Source organism: Linepithema humile, chromosome 6 (assembly GCF_040581485.1).
Source record: "Linepithema humile isolate Giens D197 chromosome 6, Lhum_UNIL_v1.0, whole genome shotgun sequence".
NCBI lineage: Eukaryota > Metazoa > Arthropoda > Insecta > Hymenoptera > Formicidae > Linepithema > Linepithema humile.
The window spans coordinates 2,722,693-2,745,179 of record NC_090133.1 but is presented as its reverse complement, the minus strand read 5'-3'; the positions used below and the strand labels follow the sequence as shown (position 1 = coordinate 2,745,179).

The 22,487-nt window shown below is 42.9% G+C and overlaps 1 protein-coding gene across 4 annotated transcripts in view; it reads left to right on the top strand.

Moving 5' to 3' along the window:
- The window catches only part of LOC105670607 (methylcytosine dioxygenase TET-like), a 61,213-nt gene that overhangs the window by 17,619 nt on the left and 21,107 nt on the right, over positions 1-22,487 (top strand). For 3 of the 4 annotated variants that reach the window (XM_012364213.2, XM_067357386.1, XM_012364212.2), the window contains exons 3-4: positions 14,164-14,238; positions 21,998-22,225. In XM_012364213.2, coding sequence (XP_012219636.2) covers positions 14,164-14,238; positions 21,998-22,225 — 303 coding nt within the window. Of the gene's footprint in view, positions 1-14,163; positions 14,239-16,116; positions 17,956-21,997; positions 22,226-22,487 lie in introns of those variants that run through there. The other variant, XM_012364214.2, reaches the window with a different exon arrangement.

Here is a 22,487-nt window from a genome sequence, read left to right as displayed (position 1 = left end):
CGAATCGATTGGAGATACTAAGTTAATGGCTTCCTATTTATCTATTGAATTGGAAACAGCGGGCTAAATTAATCTTATTTGCGTATCTGGAAAATTGTCGCCGGACGATATTCTCCAGCGACATTATAATGAAAATGTGTTATTTTCTCGACATCTGGGAATAAATTGATAATAAATGAACGATAAGAGAACCTGATATTGTCGGTGTACCTCTCACCGCCTTGAATTTCCCTTTCACGGGAGTCCAAGGTCTGTCTTGGCTTCAGGGTCGGTGCCAGGGAGAGAAGCTCTCTCCGCGCTCTCGCTCTCGTATCGATCCGACTGCTTGCCGGATGTAACGTCTTCGAGGCGTTCGCGATAGCTAAACGCGAACGCAGCAAAGTGCCGCCTCCGTTCTTTGTACACTTACGTTTTCTTACACGCGCCGTATAAATATTCCATGCAGAATTTGATAAATAAAGCTGAATAATCGAATTTAATACTCTCGTTAGCTTTTATTAATTATTACCCATGAATTTGTTATTGAAAGGCTGACATATCAGTTTCAATCCGTGCGAGCAATAATTTTGTTTTTTGCACGCATTTAAGCAAATATAATGTGTAAAAGCGAAGTCGACTTAGAAAACAGTATCACTTCGAAAATGAAAAAAAGTCCATTAAACGGAGTGAGTTTTGCTTAATTGTAGAAAAAAATAGCCGCGAGATGATAAAAGCGGAATGCAGCAAGGAGGAAATTAAAAAGGGATTCTTCGTTCCTTTCATATAGATTTCACTGTCGCAGATCGAGATCTACGATTGACTCTACGGCGCGTTGATCGTTGCCAGTATGCTTCGTCGGGGCAGTTGGAATCGTATACGCGCGATTATAGTAAACGCGGAGCAGGTAAAAAGCCCTGTACAGCTGTCTGACAGCTGCCGTAGCGACAGCGGCGGGCCACGCCACGCCACGCCACGCCACGCTATGCCACGCCACGCCGTCCTATATACATACGCGATGAACCACCCTGTACATAGAGATCCTACGCATGCGTCTGAAAATACATTTCGCCTTGATGCACGTGCACTGCGCGCACAATACGCGCCGCGCTACGCCGATGACGAAACGTAACAGAATTAGTGGCGCATCATTTCATCCTTTTTCTGAGCTTCCACCCCGCGCCGCCGCCGAGGGAGAAGAGAGGCGTGCAGATTTACTATTGATTTATCCCGCGTGCGATTCTCCCGCTGATTTGTTTCCGATTTCCACGGAATATCCATCTCGCAACATCTCATACATTTCTCGAGCTTTAATTCTTTGATTTTTGTTCCTTTTTTATTTATCGCTCGTCTCTCTGCGTATACGCAGAAAGAAATATATAGAATATATAGAAATATATAGAATTGCAGCATCCCCTTATAATCAACTTTAATATGAAACGAACTAAACTCAGACGAGAATGCCGAATTAATGAAGCACTTGCGATCGATTGCTAAATCCGATCGCTCGAGAGGATTTCAGCCAAACTGTGCTTAAACGGGAAAATGCGCGCGTGTCTTCTAGCGCGCAGGATCGTCGCGCGCGATATGCAACCCGTCGCGACGGTCAATCGTTCGCTCAATTAAGAACACCGATTTGAAAGCTCTTCCATTTTCGCGCGACCAATTTCAAGCGTGTGCGTCAACCATCGTTATCCTTCTTTCTCTCCCGCCTCTGCCGAGCGGGCTCGTTTCAACTCGACCATATTGCTTCCCATCGATTTAACTTCAAAGTCCCCGCGCGAAAGCGAGCAAGCGAAAATGTTTTCGTATGCGTGACGCAAACAGATCGCGTATGAATTCGTACCGATATTTTCCGGGAATTCGCACGACATTCGCATCGGCGGGATACGCGTCGTGTTTTTTAATTTATCTCGAAACACAATCGCGATTAACTTTCCGAAAAGTCTTTCGGCTTTCTATCGTCTTCATTCGTTTTTCTCGTCATTGCCGAAGAAGGCAGGGCGTATATTGTTGAAAGGAGCAACGGGAACAATATCGAGTCGGCTGGGATCGAGCGAGACAACGCCGCGGGAATTATGTCGACAATGCTGCTGATTGCCGGTTCATTATGACGTCATAAAAGCGAATCTAGCTGGTACGGTATGTACCTACTGCTAACCTACCGATCAAGGATAATCGCTCTTAAGGCGCGTATAGTTCTCTTCAAAGCGCGAGACACGAAGGCGCGTATTCGTGACATGTTTCGCACCAAGATCCGCCGTGAGGCACGACACTTGTGCGCATACGCGTTGAAAATTAATTGCGCCTTCAGAAAATAGTTGTGTATTCGGGAAAATAATATGGCGAATAAACGGCGACCGAAAGTTACGCCAGGTTTTTCGACGCGCCAGCGCGACTCTGACGGGGGCGCGGGCGCGTTCTATCTTTATGTAAATGAGGATAATTAGCGTGTAAACATAAATCAAGGCGGCTCGGCGCGCGATCGATTAACAGCGGCGGTGGAGGCGCGTATGAAGGGGTGAGAAAGGGAGATGCCATAATTCTCGCGGCGTGCGCTGACCCGATTTTGATCCGCCGAGTAAAATTAATGGCCGTTTGTAATTGGGATTAGCCGCCGCTTAGATGGCCGCGGGGTGCGATCGGCGAATTGAAATCGGAATCAGAAGTGTCGAGCGCGACAGCTTGCGAGCATTTATTTCTGCCGACGACACGTACAACATACACACACACACACACACACACACGCACGCACACGGTTTGTGCGCGCGATACGGCGCGAGGGTGTGAGGGCGCAGGGGATGCGCGGTTCTCCGTCATCGATCTTCCAGGATCGTCTTTTGTTCGCATTAATGGTGCCACATGGCATCCATTAATGCGCGCTAATCTTAACCTCGTAAACGACAGTCAGTAAATCATCTTCGAGTCATCGAGTAATAATCGCGATCGCCGAAGGCGTCAGGCTGCGCTCGATCACAAAGTCGCGCTTACGGATTTTCATTATTTACGGCGCGCTTCACCGATAATGCCCGAATCTCTCCTTCCAAGTTGGACGTCCAGCTTGGAATGAGATTAATCTTCGAACGAAATCGATACGAACGATTTGCCCCCTTCCTCGGCTGTCGGCTCCGTCAGCGAACCTAGAAACTAGATCCGCACAGCTGCCGCGCTACAGCCGAAACCGGAAGCCATCGGCCATCTTGTTTGTACAGTAGCTATGGTTGCCATGGGAGATCCTGCGAGCAAGAATCCGATGTACAACATACACGTCGATCCGTCACGGATCTTTTTGTTCGCGTCCTGATGCGTCGCGTTCTCATTGGCAAGGCCGGTTTTAGATTTCTGGAATTTATGACTCGATCGTGTCACAGGGGACGAGGGGAGGACTTTTCCGCTCCTTCCCCGGTCACGACCCCTCCCGGCGACGGGAAAACTGGCAGATGGCGATTCTTTATTGCGTTTAATCGGCTTATCTCACTGGTCCGCCTTGAAAGATATAATTGTGCATTCGCACCTTATTCGCGGTTGCGAGAAACATTCATCCGACGATGAGGTCGTCGCGTGAAATATTAATTTTCCGTATTTAATTATCGGATATTTATAAATTATTGCACATTCACTTTCGCGGAATCTTCTCTTTCGTTGCGCAATGCGAAGATTCACGAATCATTAGTCGTTTTCCGACAAAGCGAAGAACGATCGTCAAGAGTGGAAGTAAGGCGATTAACGAAAGCCATTTAGCGGGCATTAGTTTCAACGATTCATGATGATCCAAATCTGTGAAAGTCTGTGCAAGATAAACGGAGAGAAAAAAAGGGGCCGATCACTCGTCGCGCCGGGCGCTCGAATTGTTGTCACCGAAATAAACATCCGGGCACATCTGCGCGCGCATTTTTCACAGTCGCCGTAAAAGGAAATGAATTTCCTCCGCACGTGGCCCCTGTTTCATTTCGATTCACGCGGCCTCCGAACGCGTCCGAACATCTGTTCAAGTTGGGAACAGTTGCCAGAGATTTTCTCTTCCAAGTTCACTGAACGGAATCGATTCTGACCAGTCAAGGAAACGTAAGAAAAAAGAATCAAAAAATTCTGGAAATAATCTGCAGGAATTTCTTAAATATTCTGCACGATATCGGCGGAACGTTTAAGTGTGCGTTTTAAAGAACTTTTTTTTTTTTTTTTTTTTTTTTTTTTTTTTTTTTTTACCTTTTTTATGATGTAAAAAAATTGCTCCTGAAATAATCGAAGAGATGCGAAGAACGGTTGAGCGGAGTTTATTAGAGAAAAGTCACTTGAAAAAAGTTGCGCGGGTTTACATACCGCCGAAGCGAGACTAACGGCGCTCCCGTAAGTAACAGGATGCGTCTGATGTGTTTTACATGACAAAGAGGATAGAGCTGGATGCGCGTCGCAGCATCGGTTCTCCCTGGAATCGCAGTGGCGACAAAAACCCAGGTATATGTGCCGGGGTGATCGATACGGTAGCTTGCGAAAGAGAGAGAGAGAGAGGGAGAGAGAGAGAGAGGGGGGGGGGAGGGGGGGGGGAAAGAGAAACTCTCTGAAATATAATAATCGTAGACAGCTGTGAGCTGGAGGCGCATCGGCTGCCTTTGACATCCATGCTAAATTGAATACAGACGAACATTTTCCTTTCGTTTAGGAGTCAGACAATTTGTGTGCACTATTTTTGTTTCTCTCCGGAAAAATTTCGCGTATTTTATCGGCGCGGATTCTGCACATGTTGAAAAACGCAGATTCCGATTAATCTAATCTAATTTCCGATTAGAGCAATTTCTGCAATTAAAAGCGAAAAGGTGCGATTAAATATAATCGTGGCAGTGAACGAGCCTGCAGTGACAGAAACTAGACGAGCACCGCGGCTATTATCGTATGGACGCGTATGTAATGTATGTCTGTAGGTTAATGCAATTCGTTCAGATCTCATTGCGAGAACAGTACGGCAGAGAATTGATTGATTGGCTCTTTCGTTTCAGCGCTGCGATATAGCTGCGGTCTGTCGCGCGCGAAAATGGTAATACCTTGACCGTGAATGCAGTCGACAACGCTCGCTGTCTCACAATCGGGCTTTTTCTCACTTTTCTTCGGCTCTCGGGGACCCAGGTAGTCCGTTCGGGTCACCGACCTCTCTCCTTCAGTCTATTCCTGCGTATCAAAATTACATTCTAATAGCATATAATAATTTTCTTAGAAAATCTGGCACTGTGTCGCCTGTTTCATTAGAATTATTATTGTTATCATTTGTCTCTCGTCTTAGCGTCACAATCGTGAAAAATTTGACACGATTAAAATTCGTAAAAAGAAAATCTAATATTTCTAAATAATTAATGTCGACGCGTCGCGTCGCTACGTCGAAGTGCACGCTGCAATTTTAGAAGAACATCGTGATTTTTTGGCCGTTGATAGATCGCAAAAAAAGGCAACGGCAAACGAGACAATAGCGGAATATTTTCATAACGATTTGCAGCGCGATGCGGTGCGACGCGTCGGCAGCTACATCAACATGACCGGTTTCCATTGGGCGTTTTAACATCTGCCGCTTCGAATCTTTCGGCTGTGTGCGTACATATATATGTACATGTATATGTATATGCGTGCGTGCATCTGTACATGCGTGCGTGTCCTGCCACGCAACGTCGCGCGCCGCTTTCCCACTGGCACGATCGACACGAATGCAGATATATATACATATGCTACTGCACGACTCTGTCTCTCTAGCGGCTCGATCCCAAATCCGCTCCTGGGAGCGAGACAACAATCGCTATCGATTCCGCGGTCTTGCAAAAAAACCGGGAGAAGAGAAGGCGATAGCGCGCGATGAGAACACCCTGCGTCGGGGTAAAACGATGAATCATCGTATCCGACAAGAGCGTTTAGAAGGCAGGCCGTCGCTCTTTCCGAGGCCGAGGAGAAGCGAAAAACAAACTGCTCACGGCACTGATCGAGCATCACCGAGCTTTCCGGCTGATACGTTGCTAAGCAGCCGACCGGCGTCAATTTGCGCCAAGTTATAAACGAATTCTTGCGGCGACGTACGCCATTCAGGAGGCAGCTTAGCAATTTCAATTAAAGCGAAAGGCATGCCGAACGAAAAGGCGTCTTCGCACACCGGAATCAAGACTGTGCTGTCTTCCGATTGATCCCTGGAAATTTCTCATGTCGCATCAACTCGATTTTATCACTGAAGATTAATTATTGTCCCGATGACTCAACCCCATCCGCGGAGAAAAAAGAACACAAGACTTGTCGTCACTTCGATAGATATAAGAGATGAAATGTATATATAGACACATTTATCTCTTCGAAATTTATCTAGGATATTTTCTTATCTATTATTATGTTTAAAATAAAAATTACGAGATGTATGCTAGATAAAAGCAATCCACACGTTTGTTTGTCATCGATAAGAAGTACTTTGAAATGATTTTGATAACTTTATTAATCTTCAGTTTTTGAAAAATAATTTGTTATTCTTGAAAATCATTTTTGTTGCAGATTTGAATGTTTTTATGTAGATACTTGGAGAATTTCTTTAACTGTGTATAATTTTGTATGAGATAATTATAATGTTAAATAACAAATTGCTATGTAGATATTGAAATCGTCAACTCGTGAATTGAATTATCAATATATAAATAATCATTGTTTATTATTTCTATATTGTTCTACTTTTGTGAATATCTAGCTATAGCAATTTTTCATTTTTCTAGCGTTCAATGTTTGGAAAATATTTTTGTACCGCCATTATCTTTATCTTTCCGACGCTTTCCTCTGAATTGTTGAACAAATTTCAACACTTTCAAAATAAATTTTTAAAGAAAAAATAAAACAGATAGAACACGTGGACGGTCACTCTCTCCGCTCCATTCGGCGACACTCTTTTTCACTTCTTCTCCGTCCGCGAGATAGAAGATGTGAGCGAGAGGGAGAACGCGACTACGTGCGTACTACGCAACGATATAAATTAAATAGGTAGAGAGACGAACATGGCCGTGCGCGTTGCGCTCGCTTGCTCGCTCACTCGTGGATAGAAAAATCCTGGGAACGAGACCCCTGTACAAGAGGCCTCGGAGCGAGTCAATGAAAATAAAAAGGATGTCAGATTGTCGCGGCGTCGGAAGTTACGGATTAAGTTAGGAAGTAGACAGTTAATGTCGCTTCGGAGAGAGAGATACAGAGGTAGTTGGAGAGAAAAAAAGATTAACATATGTGTGCATCGGACAGCTCTGTGCGAATTGTCATTATTTTCGCGAGCGCTCTTGAGGAACACAAATACGTTTTGCCAAAATCAAAATTCGAGAGAGTGAAATAAAAACTTTCGTCTGTTTTTCTTCATGACAAAAAAAATATCTCAAAGGTTCAGCGAAATCCCCGGTCGCGATGAAATTGTATGTCTCAAGTGTCCGACAGGAATCTATAATGCCGCGGCAGATTAGCTTTGTTCCCGTTACAGAAATAAAATGGGTCGGGATACCTCAACAGTCGGACTTTACCTCGACCTTGACAACTAACGTAACCGCCCTACTTAGTCGCGCACTCCGAAGAGGGTTACAACCGGATCGGTTGATTTGCGTTTGAACGCGAAGACACCCTGTTGTTCTCGCGCCTTTTTTCCCGCTCGTCGATTTAACCGGTTCGCGTAACCAATTCGATGACGCGACGTGCCAGCTGTGCGTCTGATTGGTGGATTGGGGCAGCGGGCAAAGTTGCCGAGTGCTTTTTTCTATTTCACTTTACAATATGTCGCACGAGTTTCCGAATTTCGAGAACAAAAGTGGTAAGATAATTCTGAGATGAAATGTGACGACGAATTTGGTAAGATTTTACCCCGCGCTGCGTCGCTGAAGTTTCCGCTGATTACGAATCGTCAGCACGAATCGTCCCCTACTGAGGAGGAAAATATTAGGGCGGACGCCCTCCGGCGAGTCCAGGGGATGGTAATGTGAGGAACTGACCTAGCTATCCTCGTGCGGCGAAGGTGGCTGCCGTTAAGTAAAATACGACGTGGGGCGTCCTTGACTCGACGGACGTCTCCTTGCCCCGCGCGCGGTCTGTATTAAGATATCAAATGGCCAAATCCGAGGGTTTTCCCCCCTCGCCACTCCCGAGACGTCATGTGCCTCGACACGGAACTACCCTTTTCTGGTGGTAATGTATCGCTTGCCCGTCTCACTCTCGTAGTCTCTGGAGGAGCCGGGCGACGGGGGTGGCTTTCGGGATCATGAATGAAATCCCTCCTGGTGGCTTTACCCTGGGGTGTCCGACCCTCCGTACCTATTCCCCTGTCCTACTCCTGGCCCAGGAGTAACAACACCCTTATGTTCAAAACAATAACATGACCACGTGCGATGGCCACGTGCCAATCCTTCCAAGAATTCGGCACAAATGACACAGCGGTCTCCCGTCCAGAGTCCGACCACATTTGTAGCAAATTTGCGGCTAATGCGCTGATTTGTTTACTTTTCATGACACAGGATATTTAGCTTTTAAAACACCTTTTCACTAATGATCATGCTGATCTTTTCAAAATTTTGCTCACTCAGGTATAAGTCACATTAGTCTCCCGCCAAGATGTTGATAGTTCTGTCGCATTCATGGGCAAATGAGACTAATGTGAGACTAATGCTGATTGATTTCTAGTTGTTTGACAAGAATACTCAAAAAATACAGTGATTAATGGAATCGAGAGCCAATGCCGGATATTCTTCGCTGTTTATTCTTTTTCCAAATTTTCTTTATCAATGAGTATACGTTTCGGCCACTATCGGGCCATCTTCAGTAGAATTCGACGGTTAAAAATTAACCAATACATTCTCGACAGTGTAAATTAATTCGTTGTAGACAAGTATACTCAATTTTTTCGGAATAAATACTTTTTCGATAAATGCTACTTTTCGTACACAAGTTTGACAAATTTGGAAATAATTGCTTAAACTTGATAAAAATTACTCGGTAAAGAATTAGCAACCAAATGAGAGCTGTATTAACGATAATTTAACCGTGACGCTCGTTCGTCATTAAACATCATTCCATTGAACGTTTTGACGAGTAGAGAAATTACGCGGAGCATCGCGATAATAGCTGTCCTCGTTATAAATAGCACCTGATGCAGAAGAAGTATTAAGTATTCCCCTCTTGCCTTAAAAGCACGTTACTTCCATTACTTACACCTGCCAACCGAGTCGCACGCAATTTCGCCCTTTCCACGCAATCCTCGCACGGTGAAAATTGTACGCAGCCGTTGCAGCGAGACGCCGTCGAACTTCACCTACTTTTCCTCAACATATCGAACTACTGTATCTACGAAAGACAATAGACTTCTCGACAAACGTGAATCTTTCGTTAGCAAACTTTCGATGAGAATTCAATATCCGTCTTTTCTTTTTAATTAATCGATCTTTTCACTTCACATTCTTTTTCCAAGTTCTTTTCTACTTATTTTCCCAAAACTTGATATTCAGTCTAAATGCGTATTTTAATTCGAAATGAAAAAAGGACGATATTCGATGGAAAGACGACGTCGGTTTGCATGCGCTGCCGCCCTTGTGCCGGTGGGCCTGCAGGGTTGTATGGAAGCCAGCTGCGAGTCGGCGAAGCGCGACGGACTGAGGCCGCGTGTACTCGGAAACGTTGTAAAAATAATTATTAAAGCCGTTACCACGCCGTACTACTTGTTCGTTCGTCTGACACGTGTATCGACGACGCCACGGACGGTCCAAGTTCGTCGTATTCCTCCGGAAGTCGCAACCGCGTCGATCGCCGTCGATCGATATGACAAAATTGTCGATTAGTCAAATTGTTTTAAGAAGAATAAATCGAATAAATACGATGACGAGTATAAATAAAAACGCGATCGCTTCATCGCTTCTTGCGACGAGCAATTTCTCGCAATCGAATGTAATTGTTATCGTAAATCTTCCACGTGACATCAGACGTCCTACTTGAAATCAATGAAAGAAAATCAAGTTGTAGTCATTCTTTGCCGTGAACATTATTCGATTAGTCAATTCAGAGAATACTTTTGCGTATCTCTCGACGATGTTTTCTATAACGAGCGTCATTATTCGCGGAAACCTCAACGCGCCGCGTCGTTTTCGCAATGTTCGCACCGCATGTTCGCAAAACAACCTGTCCTTCTTACCGCCGCGACGTATCTACCATTTTTAACCGCCACACTTCTAATGGGTGCAACGGCTTTTTCGTCCGCCGTCGCCGGCCATCTGCCGCACAGTGAAAATGGTTTGATGAAATTAAAGTCAGCTGATCGAAAAACCATCGGCGATCTTCCAGCTGCGTTGAGGCGCCAAAAACTGATACAATTGGAAATTGTCCGTAATCGTCAACTTTTAACGTGTCGGATAGAGCACAATGGGTAGAGTGCAGACGCTTTCCTCGCGGCTGAAAGTTATCGGATGTGAAAGAGCTTCCCCGTGTGTGACAAGCGTGAATTTTTTGCGGACGTCGAGATTCCCGCCGTGGCCCCCTTGTTGCGTTTGACAATTTTATCGGGCTCGCTTCGCGCGTGTATGTGACACGCATGCAATGGACACGCGGCACAAAGAAAGAAAAATGTTACTCCACGACTGCCGAAGTGACGGCGAATTTCTATTGACCGACCGAAGGATGCGCAGTGCGCGGAAATCCGGGATTTTCGTCCATTCGCTTCTCCATCGCTTCCAAAAAAAAAAAAAGAACGCAATTCCAAAACACAATTTTCCAATAGCATCACGTTTGTTGGATGAAACAAAATATCGAAAATTTTAAAAACATGTAACACTTTTTGTTGGAGTTATTAATATTTTAAAATTGATACCCCGAAATGTATTAATATTTAGCCTTTGATATTTATGAGCGAACGCCGTAGCTTTGACGCAACGGATCACGTGCCATCGTTATTTTAAGTCGCGCCGCGAGCGCAAGGAAATTAATCCTCACAAGACTTGCAATAATTGTCGATCGCTGCGTTAATCAAGTTACCGCGAGTGCGTGACATTTGGATCGAAGGTAAATACATCCTCGTCGCGTGAAAAGAAGTCATACCTATAGGCTACCGCCTAGCTCAGCAATTAGAAGCACGCGTTCGGCCGGGCAGCTGCCGGCGGTTGCGGCGATTCGGCGATAAGGTAATTAAAATATTTCGTAAACACATTTCCTTGTGCCGGCAGATGCACAGTTTCTGATAAGAACATTGCGAGCGACGAAAAGTGATGCTACTGTCGCCTGCTGACGAGCAGCGCTCGCCGTGTACCGAATTATTTCGGAGGATATCTCTCGGAACTGCCCGCCTTCCGATTATTGTTATGTTAATTTGCCGCAAATTAGGATTCCTCCCCGATGATTTTGAGGATGCGCGTAGCAGATGTGCCGCGCCGGAATGGACCTACGCGTTTAATGTTTTCTCCGCGGGGCAAATGTTCGGTGTCGCTGAAGCTTAAACAAATATAAGCACCGGCTGCCACCAAGCTGCCTTCTCGCTGTCGCTGCAACGTAACTTTGTAGGTCCCTTAAAGGACTGTTTACACTGCGAGCCGCGTTAACGGAAGCATTCGAAATACACGACGATGCGTTAAAACGAGCGAGAGACCAGGGCCGATTTGTTCCTCGTATTTTATTTACGAGCGCGCAGCCGCACGTTTCATCGAAAGACGCGGAAGACGCGTACGCGCGGCGAGAACAAGCGAAGGATGCTGAAATCGATCGAACGAGGAAGAGAAAGAGGGAAGAAATTCCTTGGCTTCGACGATTAATTACGCCCTCATTCCCGCCCTCTCAACGATGCATCGTCGATATTGACATTTGCCTTGCCTCCCTTTCACCCTGTGTCCGTCGGTCTCTTTCTCCACTTTCCTCCACGAGGGAGAAAGCAAGCGGGTGAGAAAAGAACCGAGAGGGAACGGATACATACATAGATTCTTTGCGGCGCGCGAAGGGTGGGGGGAGGGGGTGCGGAATCGGGAGAGCCTCTTGCTCGCCCCTACCTCTCAAGCGTGTGCTTATCGAGTGCACTGGCGCGGCCAGCGCACATTTTTCCTCGTTTACCTCACGAAGAGGCAGGTAGGTTGGTAGGTAAGGCAGTCAGGTTGCTAGGAATGCGCGTACAAGGGAATTAGACCATAATCGCCCACGCGTGTGTCGTGAAAGGGGACGGTTTTCCGCCTGCCTTTGGACCTCGTTGCCCTCGCCCTCGCCCTCGCACACCAATCTTGACCTCACCACACGGCGGATTGCACTGGCTCTTTGAGTGCGGAAAAGTCGTCAGATATTAATAAACTGCCTTATTTTCTCTGTGCATTCCGCAAAACGGCAGTCCGCAATTATGCAACAATTAGAGTTAATAGTGAAAAGAAAAACTAATTTTTTACGAGAAGGAAAGAGTCGACATTAACAACAGCTGATTCGATAAGAACCAATCAATTACTTACAGTTTACGTCATATTTAGAAATACTTTATAATGCATATTTGAAAATATTTATGATGCGAAATATTGTCGAATTTATTTTACTTAATCGACTTCGTCAATATAACCGTGGGAATGTTTATTTCGACAGAGAAACTTTCTGCCTTTTTATTGCAAATTGGAAACGTACTGGTACTGAAATTTACACGAGAGAGTTATCGAGTGTTTGATGTCTGAATGTTGAAAAACTTTTTATAGCTTATCGATTATCACCAAATATTTTTCACAATCCAATTAAATCTATCTTTGCATACAGTTATAATTTTAAACGATTAGATAACTTTATAAATTCTAATTTCATAATCATCTATTCTTTGTGGAAATTTTTCAAAATAAAAATGCGTGATTTTTGCTGTTTGAAAAATCATTAGTTATTCAACTAATTTGTTATGTAATTGATTATTTATGCTTGATTTTATTCAGATTTTTTTCTAGATTTTTCACTTACATTTTAGTTAGAAATTTGTTTAAATTTTTTAGCTAGATTTCCTTACATGCGTCGGTAAAGACGAGTCTTTCTACAAACCTCTTGCTCCGCTTGCTCGCAGTTACCGTACAATTTCTCCGCCAGTCTATCGTGCGTCGGCAGTTACGTTATATTGGAAGATAATGTAGTTTTCTGTATTTATTTAATGCAAAGTATTTCTATTTAGGAGAATACATTCATTACATAGTTAAATTATTTGTATTGTAGTACAGAATTGTTATAATACGTCCTTTTCAAAACTAGATTAGAGAATCAAGATATAGAAAAGAATCATAGATAAAACAGTCATGTTATCGCGCAATGTTAATTTTATCGTAGATATTTTACAGAACACGCAATATTGTTGAATAGAAAGTCCATTCAAATCTCATGAATAATAATACATGTTATATTTTATCAGGATTACGATATTTGCCTATCGAATATGAGATTAGTCTTTTAATAAAGTTTGTAAAATAGATTTTAAGGGTGACAACTGTCACCCTTACATTTTTCCAAACAGTTGAAATGCGAGTGTCTTTTTTTTTAAGAACGTTGATAAGCAATACAAGTATTTATCTTTTTTTCAAGAACCGAAGAACGAACAAGTAGACGGACAGATCTGTATCAATTTATGTATGGAAATCGTTCGTACCTTGAATATTTCTGTGATTAATATTGCATTATAATTATACTCAATTAAACTCTGAGGTGCGTAAATCATTTACATATGTTACTTGTGACTTGTTATCTTCCACACGGCAATAACGATGATAAAACATTAATTTGCGTATATCATCATGTTTTTACATTGCTTCACAAGTTGCACTATCGATGTAGCGTGGAAAACTTGAAGATTAATGCTACGAGCTGAATTTTTCGCAGAATCATAACGTATGAGGCGCGTAATAAATAATTCACACGTAATGAAGAATCGCATTAATAAATACTGCGAGGCAAATAGTTGGTTATTCACTAACGGCGATGTATGCGATTCTAATCCGGGATTATATTTCTATCCAATAGAATAATTTAGAACGCTGCACCGTCCAGAATCTAATCTAACACGTTGGCCATGGAAGTTATACTTTTATTACCGGTTCTATTGAACTTAACGAGGTCAATTGAGACGATACGGTTGCCTTGATTTTACGATAGCCGAACACCATGTTGCGATAAATGGCGATCCCGTCAACCATAAATTGTAATCCGCCCGCGCGTTTAACAGTTCTCTTTGCGTTTCAGCACCTGTACCACATGCAGACCGGCGAAGGGTCGTTCCGGGAGCGTGGGAGGGGACGGGGCAAAGGTGCTACGAGGGTGAGTAATGCCCCGGCTGACTATCTTCTATTATAATTCAATTCCTAACTGATAACGCGCACGCGTGAATAATACGCGGCGTAATTAATAACTATATAGTTAACTTTTCGAAAGTCTCGAGTTGATCGTAGGTGCTGTTGTTTCATTCTTAGCTCACTCTTCAACGTGTCCAGCGTTGTCTTGATAAAAATTTCAAATTGCAAATTGACAATTATTGAGAAGCGGATAAAATTCGTGAAAGTTTTGTTCGTCGAAATAAAACGTGAAAAATCGATATCCAGCGATTTTTTGAGATTTTTAATTACTAGAAGCGCGCCGCGCCGTATTCTATTTCGCTGACGTAGGCCAGTCTATCTCTTGGTACCGGCTGTACGGAGTTTCAGAACTGATATTAAGCAAGGTGGTATTGATCGACGTGCGTTGCGCCTGTCCGCGCTGCACCGCCATGTTTAAAATCCGCCTGCCTTTAAGCCGCGTACGAACTTGAGCACGCATACGGCGAAAACGATGCGAGACGCTCATACACAAAGGAACTTCATTCTTACTTCTCGACATTCGATTCTAATTCAATTTTTATGAAATAAAAAGAACGGAAATAGACGAATCAAACTTTAATTTGATAATCTTTTATGGATTGCGAAGCTTAGTTTAAAATAGGAGTAATGCGAATAATCAGTCTAAATTGAGCCACTCCAAGTTTCGATATTCCAGCGGATCATGAATTATTCGTTCAGAATTTGATTTGCACTCATTTTCTTCTTGAGAGAGGAAAATATTATTGCCTCGGAGGATCGATAATTTCTCATTAGTTTATTGCTTCTTTTTCTCGAATTGTTTTTATTCACCGAGCACTCGTAACGCGAGAAAATCGGCCTGGCGACCCACGGGGCCTTTTCTTATCTAATCTGTGAATACGTGGATAAGATACCAACATTCCTGTATTTGACTGCCCTCGTAAAATAAGATAGGGACACTTGTAAATTCGTTGACCCTAAAAAAACATGTCTCTTTTGTTCGTTTTGCTTATTCTATATATTTATCTATTTTTCCTAATGAAATAATTTATAAAAGTAGCGCGATATAGCAAACAGTGTATAACATTGCAGTATTATAATAAAATAAGAAAAAGGTGAAAAAAAAATTCAATTTTATACAGTAATCCAGTGAAGTGAAAAAAGTGATTGCCAATGAAAAAAAAAAATGGAAAAAAAAAACTCGGCGTGTAAAGATCAACGAGCTAAGGAAGGCTTAAGGGCGTCCGTAAGACGGTTCTTCGAGGGCTCGTTTATTAACGTCTCTGCAACTTGTTGCTGAGCGCGTTGCCATCGGCCCTTCTGACCTCTTTCAGACCGTCTCCATTCGCATCGGCTACTTCAACGAGACCCTCAAAGGGACAGCTCAACGAATCGCTTCGGTCAAATAGATATTGTTCTTCGGAGAATTCGCGCGCATAACTCCGGACGATTAACCGGATTGAAACGTCCAAGTTCTTCTATTTCAGATTGCTCGTAGATAAATTAATTCTCTCGTCAAGTAAGATGTAAAGTGAACAATTTAGCGATTTAATTTCGTCTCGTAGCTGAGAAGTTTCAGATATTACGCGTACAAAATGATCAACGATTCAGACAACCGTTTTGTGCAAACTCCAGAAAACGCATTGTTAAACTGAGTATTCGATAACTCAGTAACTCGCGCTCGATGCCCTCGCTGGAGCGAGCGCTTTTCGCTTCTTCCGATACATAAACATTTCTCTGACGGCAGGTATTCTCTTACCCCACCAGCAACCCCGTTCTACCCCCTCCGTTGCCATCAGCCACCTCCAATTACAATGACGCGTTGGTGAACCATCCCCTCTTCCACCGTCGCCGTCGTCGTCGTCGTCATCGTCGTCGTCGTCGTCGTCGTCGTCGTCGTCGTCGTCGTCAACTGCAGCGGCGTCGGCGTCGGCGGTGACGACGGCGATGGTGGTGGCGACACCACATCGACGACGGTCCTATTGCGCTGCCATCGTCTACCTATTGAAAGCCATAGTAACTCGACGACGGAATTTTTGTTTTTTCTACCCTCTTTTCACGACTCCCCGTTGCGCCCGCCGATACTTGAAGCGTGTGTTTTTCTTGCACGATGCTCCGACATTTTTTTTCTTACAAGTACTCTCTTTCTGTTATGATATAACTCGTTCTCACGAATAGTGATGTTAAGAAAGCATTCACTCGCTCTTTCTCTTCTGCGATAATTTTGCACATAAAATAGAAATATGTTGCCGCGAGATATTTTTATCGGAATACATTGTTATCGTATGTATGAGTGTATCGGAGGAGGCGGCTTCGTAGTAACATTTTTCTTCATTCGTTGATGGCGCGCCGTTTCTCTGCAAAAGAGTCAGTTGAAAACGCCAGACGGAGAGTAATAAAACAAGTAAAACAGCTAGAGAAAAACAAAGATGCAGAAAGAGGAGGGAGTGGAAGGACACGATGATGCGGGGCGGAGGAGGGTCGTGTAAATCGACGCGAGCATACACGAGCATTTCCGAGCGACGCGAGCTGTTGTACATGGAAGAAACGACGACGAGCGCGCTTCACGGTGTCGGAGCAGACAGCCTATGCTTGTTTACACGTTTTGAAGACGTCGGAGAGAAAGAAGTCGAGGCGCGAAAAAATTCGGAGCCGCTCTTAATTACTAGATAGTCAGATCTGATCATCTCATTTGAATTTGTATATGCAAATTTTGTAGCGTAACATTAAAATTTACATACTGCTGCGAGGCGACAAGATAAGTGCATGTTGCCGGTCATAAAGATACCATTATCAATGTAATGTGTATTTTCAAAATATTTAATTAAACCCGACTTCCGGTTTAATGTTTAACAAAGCCTTCACTTCCTGTGTACGATCACGCTTGAGTTTCCGATGCGACGGGAACTGGTGCGTCGCGTCGTCTCGCGTCGTGTCGCGTCGCGCCGCGAAGAGACGCTCTACGCAGGAATTCGCGATATCGCACCGCGATAACGCGCGACGCGGTGGGCCTCAGTGAGGAGGGATAAGGGGTAGACGAGTCGTGGGAGAGAAACAACGAGCACGACCGCCGCCGCACACCTACACGCGCGATTGCGCGCTCGTGCTCACGCTCGCGTCGCGCTCACGAACGAGAGAGAGGAAGAGGGAACGCAGAAAGGTGGGAACACGGCCGTAGAGAGCGAAGAGGAGCGCGGGAGGAAGAGGCGAGAGTGGCAAGAAAGAGAGGGCGGGGGAGGACGGGAGAGAGAGATCGTGAGGGACGAGAAGAGGGGGCACCGGAGGAAAAGGGAGAGGCGTCTCATGGGAGTTATTCGGCGGATCGCTCCGCGGCCAGAGTGATCTCTCGCGAGTGTTGTCGAGCGATCGATTCGATCGGTTTGCGAGTCGCGAGCGCAGGTTCGTGTAGTCGGCGCGAGCGCTCTGCGGTGGTAGGTAGCTCGCACGAGGTCGTTTTCTGGCGTGGGTGTCAGTCAGATCGCAAAGAAATCATGGTGCGCGGAGAATAAATGTATAGGACCGATACACACGTATATATGCACACATACGTAACTCATAAAGAAGTTAGGTGTAGTAATCGGATTGAAAATTCGAGTGCTTCCGGATAGGATTCTGGAGTATTGAGTGACTTCGGAGCGAATCAACTTCGGAACTCGTCTACAAGGAGAACGTGACAACACGCTCGTATCGTCGTATTATCAAAGTGAGTCTTCTTCTCCTTTCTGTTGCGCAAAATGCAAATATTTGTAATTTCCTCTCCGTTGGCATGCAAGATGCCAATGACACGTGTTCGAATTACGCGTTCGCCAATAGCGTTCCCGCTCTTCTTAGCCGGCCGGCTCAAACCCGGCGAATTTTATTTTCGCAATATTTATTCATTTTCTCACATCTTAAGTTAACTGAGAAACTGCAAATTACCGGAATACGGAGGAAAAAATCTGATTACCGATCTGATCCGATTGTAATTTTCGTAATCTTGATTTATCAATCGTGTATATTTTTAAGAAGGATTTTTATTTAAATGTAAATTACGTTTGATTATACAGTCCTCTTCAGTGTGTGTTTGAAGAAATGCAAGTCAGATGATTCATGATAAACTCGGACTTGAGATACTCGTGTGTGCGAACATGATATCAACCATACTTCGATAGCTTATATCATTCTGTACTATATGTAATTTTTTAGCCTAAATTTAATAAATTGTACAGAGGGGAGGAACAGTAATAGAGATTAAAATAAGATTGCTTCTCTCAAAAAATTAAGACCATATGTACGTAACGTTTGCTTCAAATATTTCACTTTACCCGAAGCTATAAACTAAGATATTGAATTATTTTTATTAAAATTGATCAATTAATTTTTGCATAATATGGTTAGCCATCACATCGAATTTTATCATTATAATTGAACTATGCGGACTATGGTGTGTTCTCGGATTATATAAGGCAACGCTCGATTGGTACAGTTTCTCTATTATAGAACTTCTATTATCCGGGCACCGTTTAATCAAACGTTCGGTTATTCCAATAGTGTCATCTAATTATAAGAAGTAAAAAAAATGAACATTTTATATATGTATATAATAATGATAGTAATAAGGCTCCAATAAATTATCAATTAATATTAGGAGAGAAAAAGGCGTAAAGAGCCGTTGCTAGTTGTTCATGCGATATAATATATCATAAAATTATAAGAACAAACGTTTCGACCTCCATTAGGTCTTCATTAGAAATAAAATAACATAATAAATGATTTTACAAGCAGTGTTTATAGAACATATAGACTCTGCTTATAACAATGCCAATTAACAATTGCAATATGAAAAAGTTTCTTTGAAATTACTTCGCATCAAGAACTTCTTGCGTATTTTCTTCATTTTTAAGGCGTATCGATACTTGTGAAATCGTTTATTATATTATTTTATTTGTAACGACACTGATGAAGGCCTAATATAAATCGAAACGTTTGTCCTTGTAATATTATAATGTATTATGTTCTTGTAATTTTCTCGTAATATTAATTTCATATATATTTAATAAAATAAGTAAAGTTTGACTCGGTAATATAACTGATCGTGTAAAATCTACTAGAAAAATTGTAACAAAATAACGTAAGGAAGCGGTTTATAAATCCTTAAAACATAACACACTGAACTTGTCGCAAATTATAAAAAATCTATATCAAAGATAAAAAAAACAAGTATGGAAAAATAATGTATTTTGGAAAATTATATTTCCAGCAATTTTCTTGACCACTTTTAGAAGCGGGATTAAAAAAAAGCACAGATAAAAAGCAGTCTCACTAAAAAAGCTAAAAAAAACATGTGAACTAGAAACTGGAAAAATAGAATGGAGAATAAAAAAATCTCCTATATAAATTATCGTTATACGCGCGTAGAAAATATGTGATGTGAGTACAAAAGAATTTTCTTCGCTTCAAAATGTGCGGTCGTTCGATTATTCGAAAGAATGGATTGCCCGAACATCTTGTCCCTCAGCTAGTTCGTATAACACAGGTTCTACCATATATTTATAAAGTGGGGCCCTTACGCTTCAAGGACCAACGCCAAGCGTGAAACTGACTTCGCAAACCGCGCTCTGCGCTGGTTACGCAAGCGGCATTCGTCTATCGTGATCGCGGAATTTAGGTCAAACGACGTGTCCTCCGCTACTATCGGTGGTCCGCGAAACGCCATGAATTCTGCTCGTTTATTAACTTTTTTTTTTTTCAACTATTTTACTATTTTATCAGCGCGCACACCAACCGGACAATGATCAAGGCGATCCACAACGGAGAAAAATAAACGCGTTGACCTGCGAGTAACGCGATCGATCGAAGCTGTTGGTTCGAGAGAAACCAAGTATCCGCTTGAGCGGCGCGATATTAATAGAAAATTCATAAGGATTCAATTATAATTATCTAAAATTGCGCACTTGAAACTTTACCTTTATTCTCAATAGAATTCTCTTTCGCTGGTTTTTATTTTCTTCCCGATTAACGGCGTCTAATAATATAAAGCGCTTTTGCGCACATGTTAACATTTTGTTATTGACGTGTTCAGCGTGGAATCTTCAAAGTGAACTCGTATCGAAAATGTATGCTTCTACGAGCTATTATACAACGCCGATAGAAAGGTATTCATGCATCGAAACGAGCGTCACATTGTACTTACTTACACTTTCATTCGGTTTAAGTCAACAAAATGTGAATCACCGAGTGGAATGGCCGACGCTGACGGTTGAAATCGGTTACCAGCGAGTCGGTCAATGCCCACGCGCTAGCCACGTGGTTTGACAGGGCTTCATGCTCGATTATTTCCAGAGCTCTCGCCCTGAATACGCTCCGCGGTAATTGGCAATCCAAATCTCCGTCAACATTTGCGTTAATGCCGACGCGATTATTGATGAAACAGTAACGAAAATATCGTAATCGATGAGTCCCAGAATGTATGAGAATGTTTAGACGCGATAATTTCTAATCTATTTTTTATTATACTATTTTCTCCTCGCTTTTGAATCTTTTATAACATCGTTGCGAGAGAAAAATTCATGCTTGAAAACAGGCTCTTTTCTTTTTCCGAAAATCTTTACGAATGAATGATCTTAACGATCGAAATAATTGGCTATTCGCCCATCTACGTCTGTACGAAAAGATAAATTGCAACAAGATCGAAGATAAAAGTAGACGAAAGAAAGAGAGAAAGAGAGAACCAGCTGAATCCGAACTGCATCTCGAAAAGGTCAGTCGTCTTGTCTTACATTCTCTAATCGATGATTGACGTTCGAAAGAATCCATCATCTTTTTCCAAACGTATTCAATGAGGGTTCATCGATGAATCGAGATCGACCTGACATGCGTGCGCAAAGAATAAAAGCGGCATCTCTTGAAGAACGGGCTTTCTTCGTTCTTTTTAAAAGATGGATTTTGTTGGATAGAAGTTTCGGATGAAAGAATTTCTAACGATGATGATTATAATGCGTTTTTATGATTACGATTGATTGTTTCTGTTGAGAATAGAGACGCAAATTGATCTTGATCTATTTTTTTACAATAGTCTATAATATAGCTGAGAATCTCGGACCGTTTGGGACTCGAGAAACTCAGCGGGTGACAAATGTTCCTCGAAGAAAAGAAATCTCCTTGCGAGCTCAGCGTGGGGTCCAACGCGTCCTGTCTATTTATAAAATCAATACGTAAAACGCACGTTTGCACGCAATCGCTTTACGTGTATCAAAGTACACATAAAGCGATTCTCACGCTTGCTGGCATCGCGCCTCTGACTACGTCAGAAGTGATCAAATTCGTGCGGAGAGACATTTTGCAGGAAGGGGAAACAGCGGCCGGCTTATAGCTCGGTTGACGACGCTTGTTGAACTATGGAAACCGTTTCAGCCGCCTCGGCCTACTTAAGCTGTGTCGTTATTTTTAGCATTAGGGTCACATTACCGTGTAGCTGGCTATCGTAGTACCATCTTTTCTTCCTACGATTCGAGCCGACTGACTTGCTCGACCCTTCGCGACTCCCGTTGTTTCTAATGTTCAATTATTATTCCGAGTGGATGAAGGCGTTCTTCTCGTAAAAATTGTTGAGCCTAAACTTTAAAAAAAAAAAAAAAAAATTATACTGCAGTCAAAAAAATTTATTTCACGATTTATTGGAATTTTTTATTTCTAGATTTCGCGTAAGAAGAGTGCACGATTTATTTGCGCGCAATAACGGATGAATGTGACAATGTTTGTTGCAGAGTTACCGAAAGATCGCACGGCAAGTTAGCACACCTGATAGCGCACCAGCTGGTCTTGGCAGTCCGCAGGCTGGTATAGGCGGCTTGCAGCAGCAACATCAACAGCAAACCCAATCTTTGCATCAACCAGATCCCATGCAGCAAACCAAGGACAATCTCAATCCCACGGCCAACCAGCAGACGGGCGCCTTGAGGAACGGCAATCCGCCACCACCTGTAGTATCCATGGTAGACTACACCTGTATATATAGTTGTAGACGTGTTCAAATGGTCGTACCATTATTAATATTTCTTTTTCTTTTTTTTTTTTTTTTTGCTACTTTTGTTTTGTTGCTTTTTTTTGCAATTAATACTAAATTTAGAGTCTACGATTGCGAAATTTCGCGTAATAATCCAATGAAAAAATAGGAAACACGCATGACAAATTCAATTCAGCGAAAATTCTGAACGCAAACGGTTGAGATTAATGTTAAATCGCTCACGCGATGTC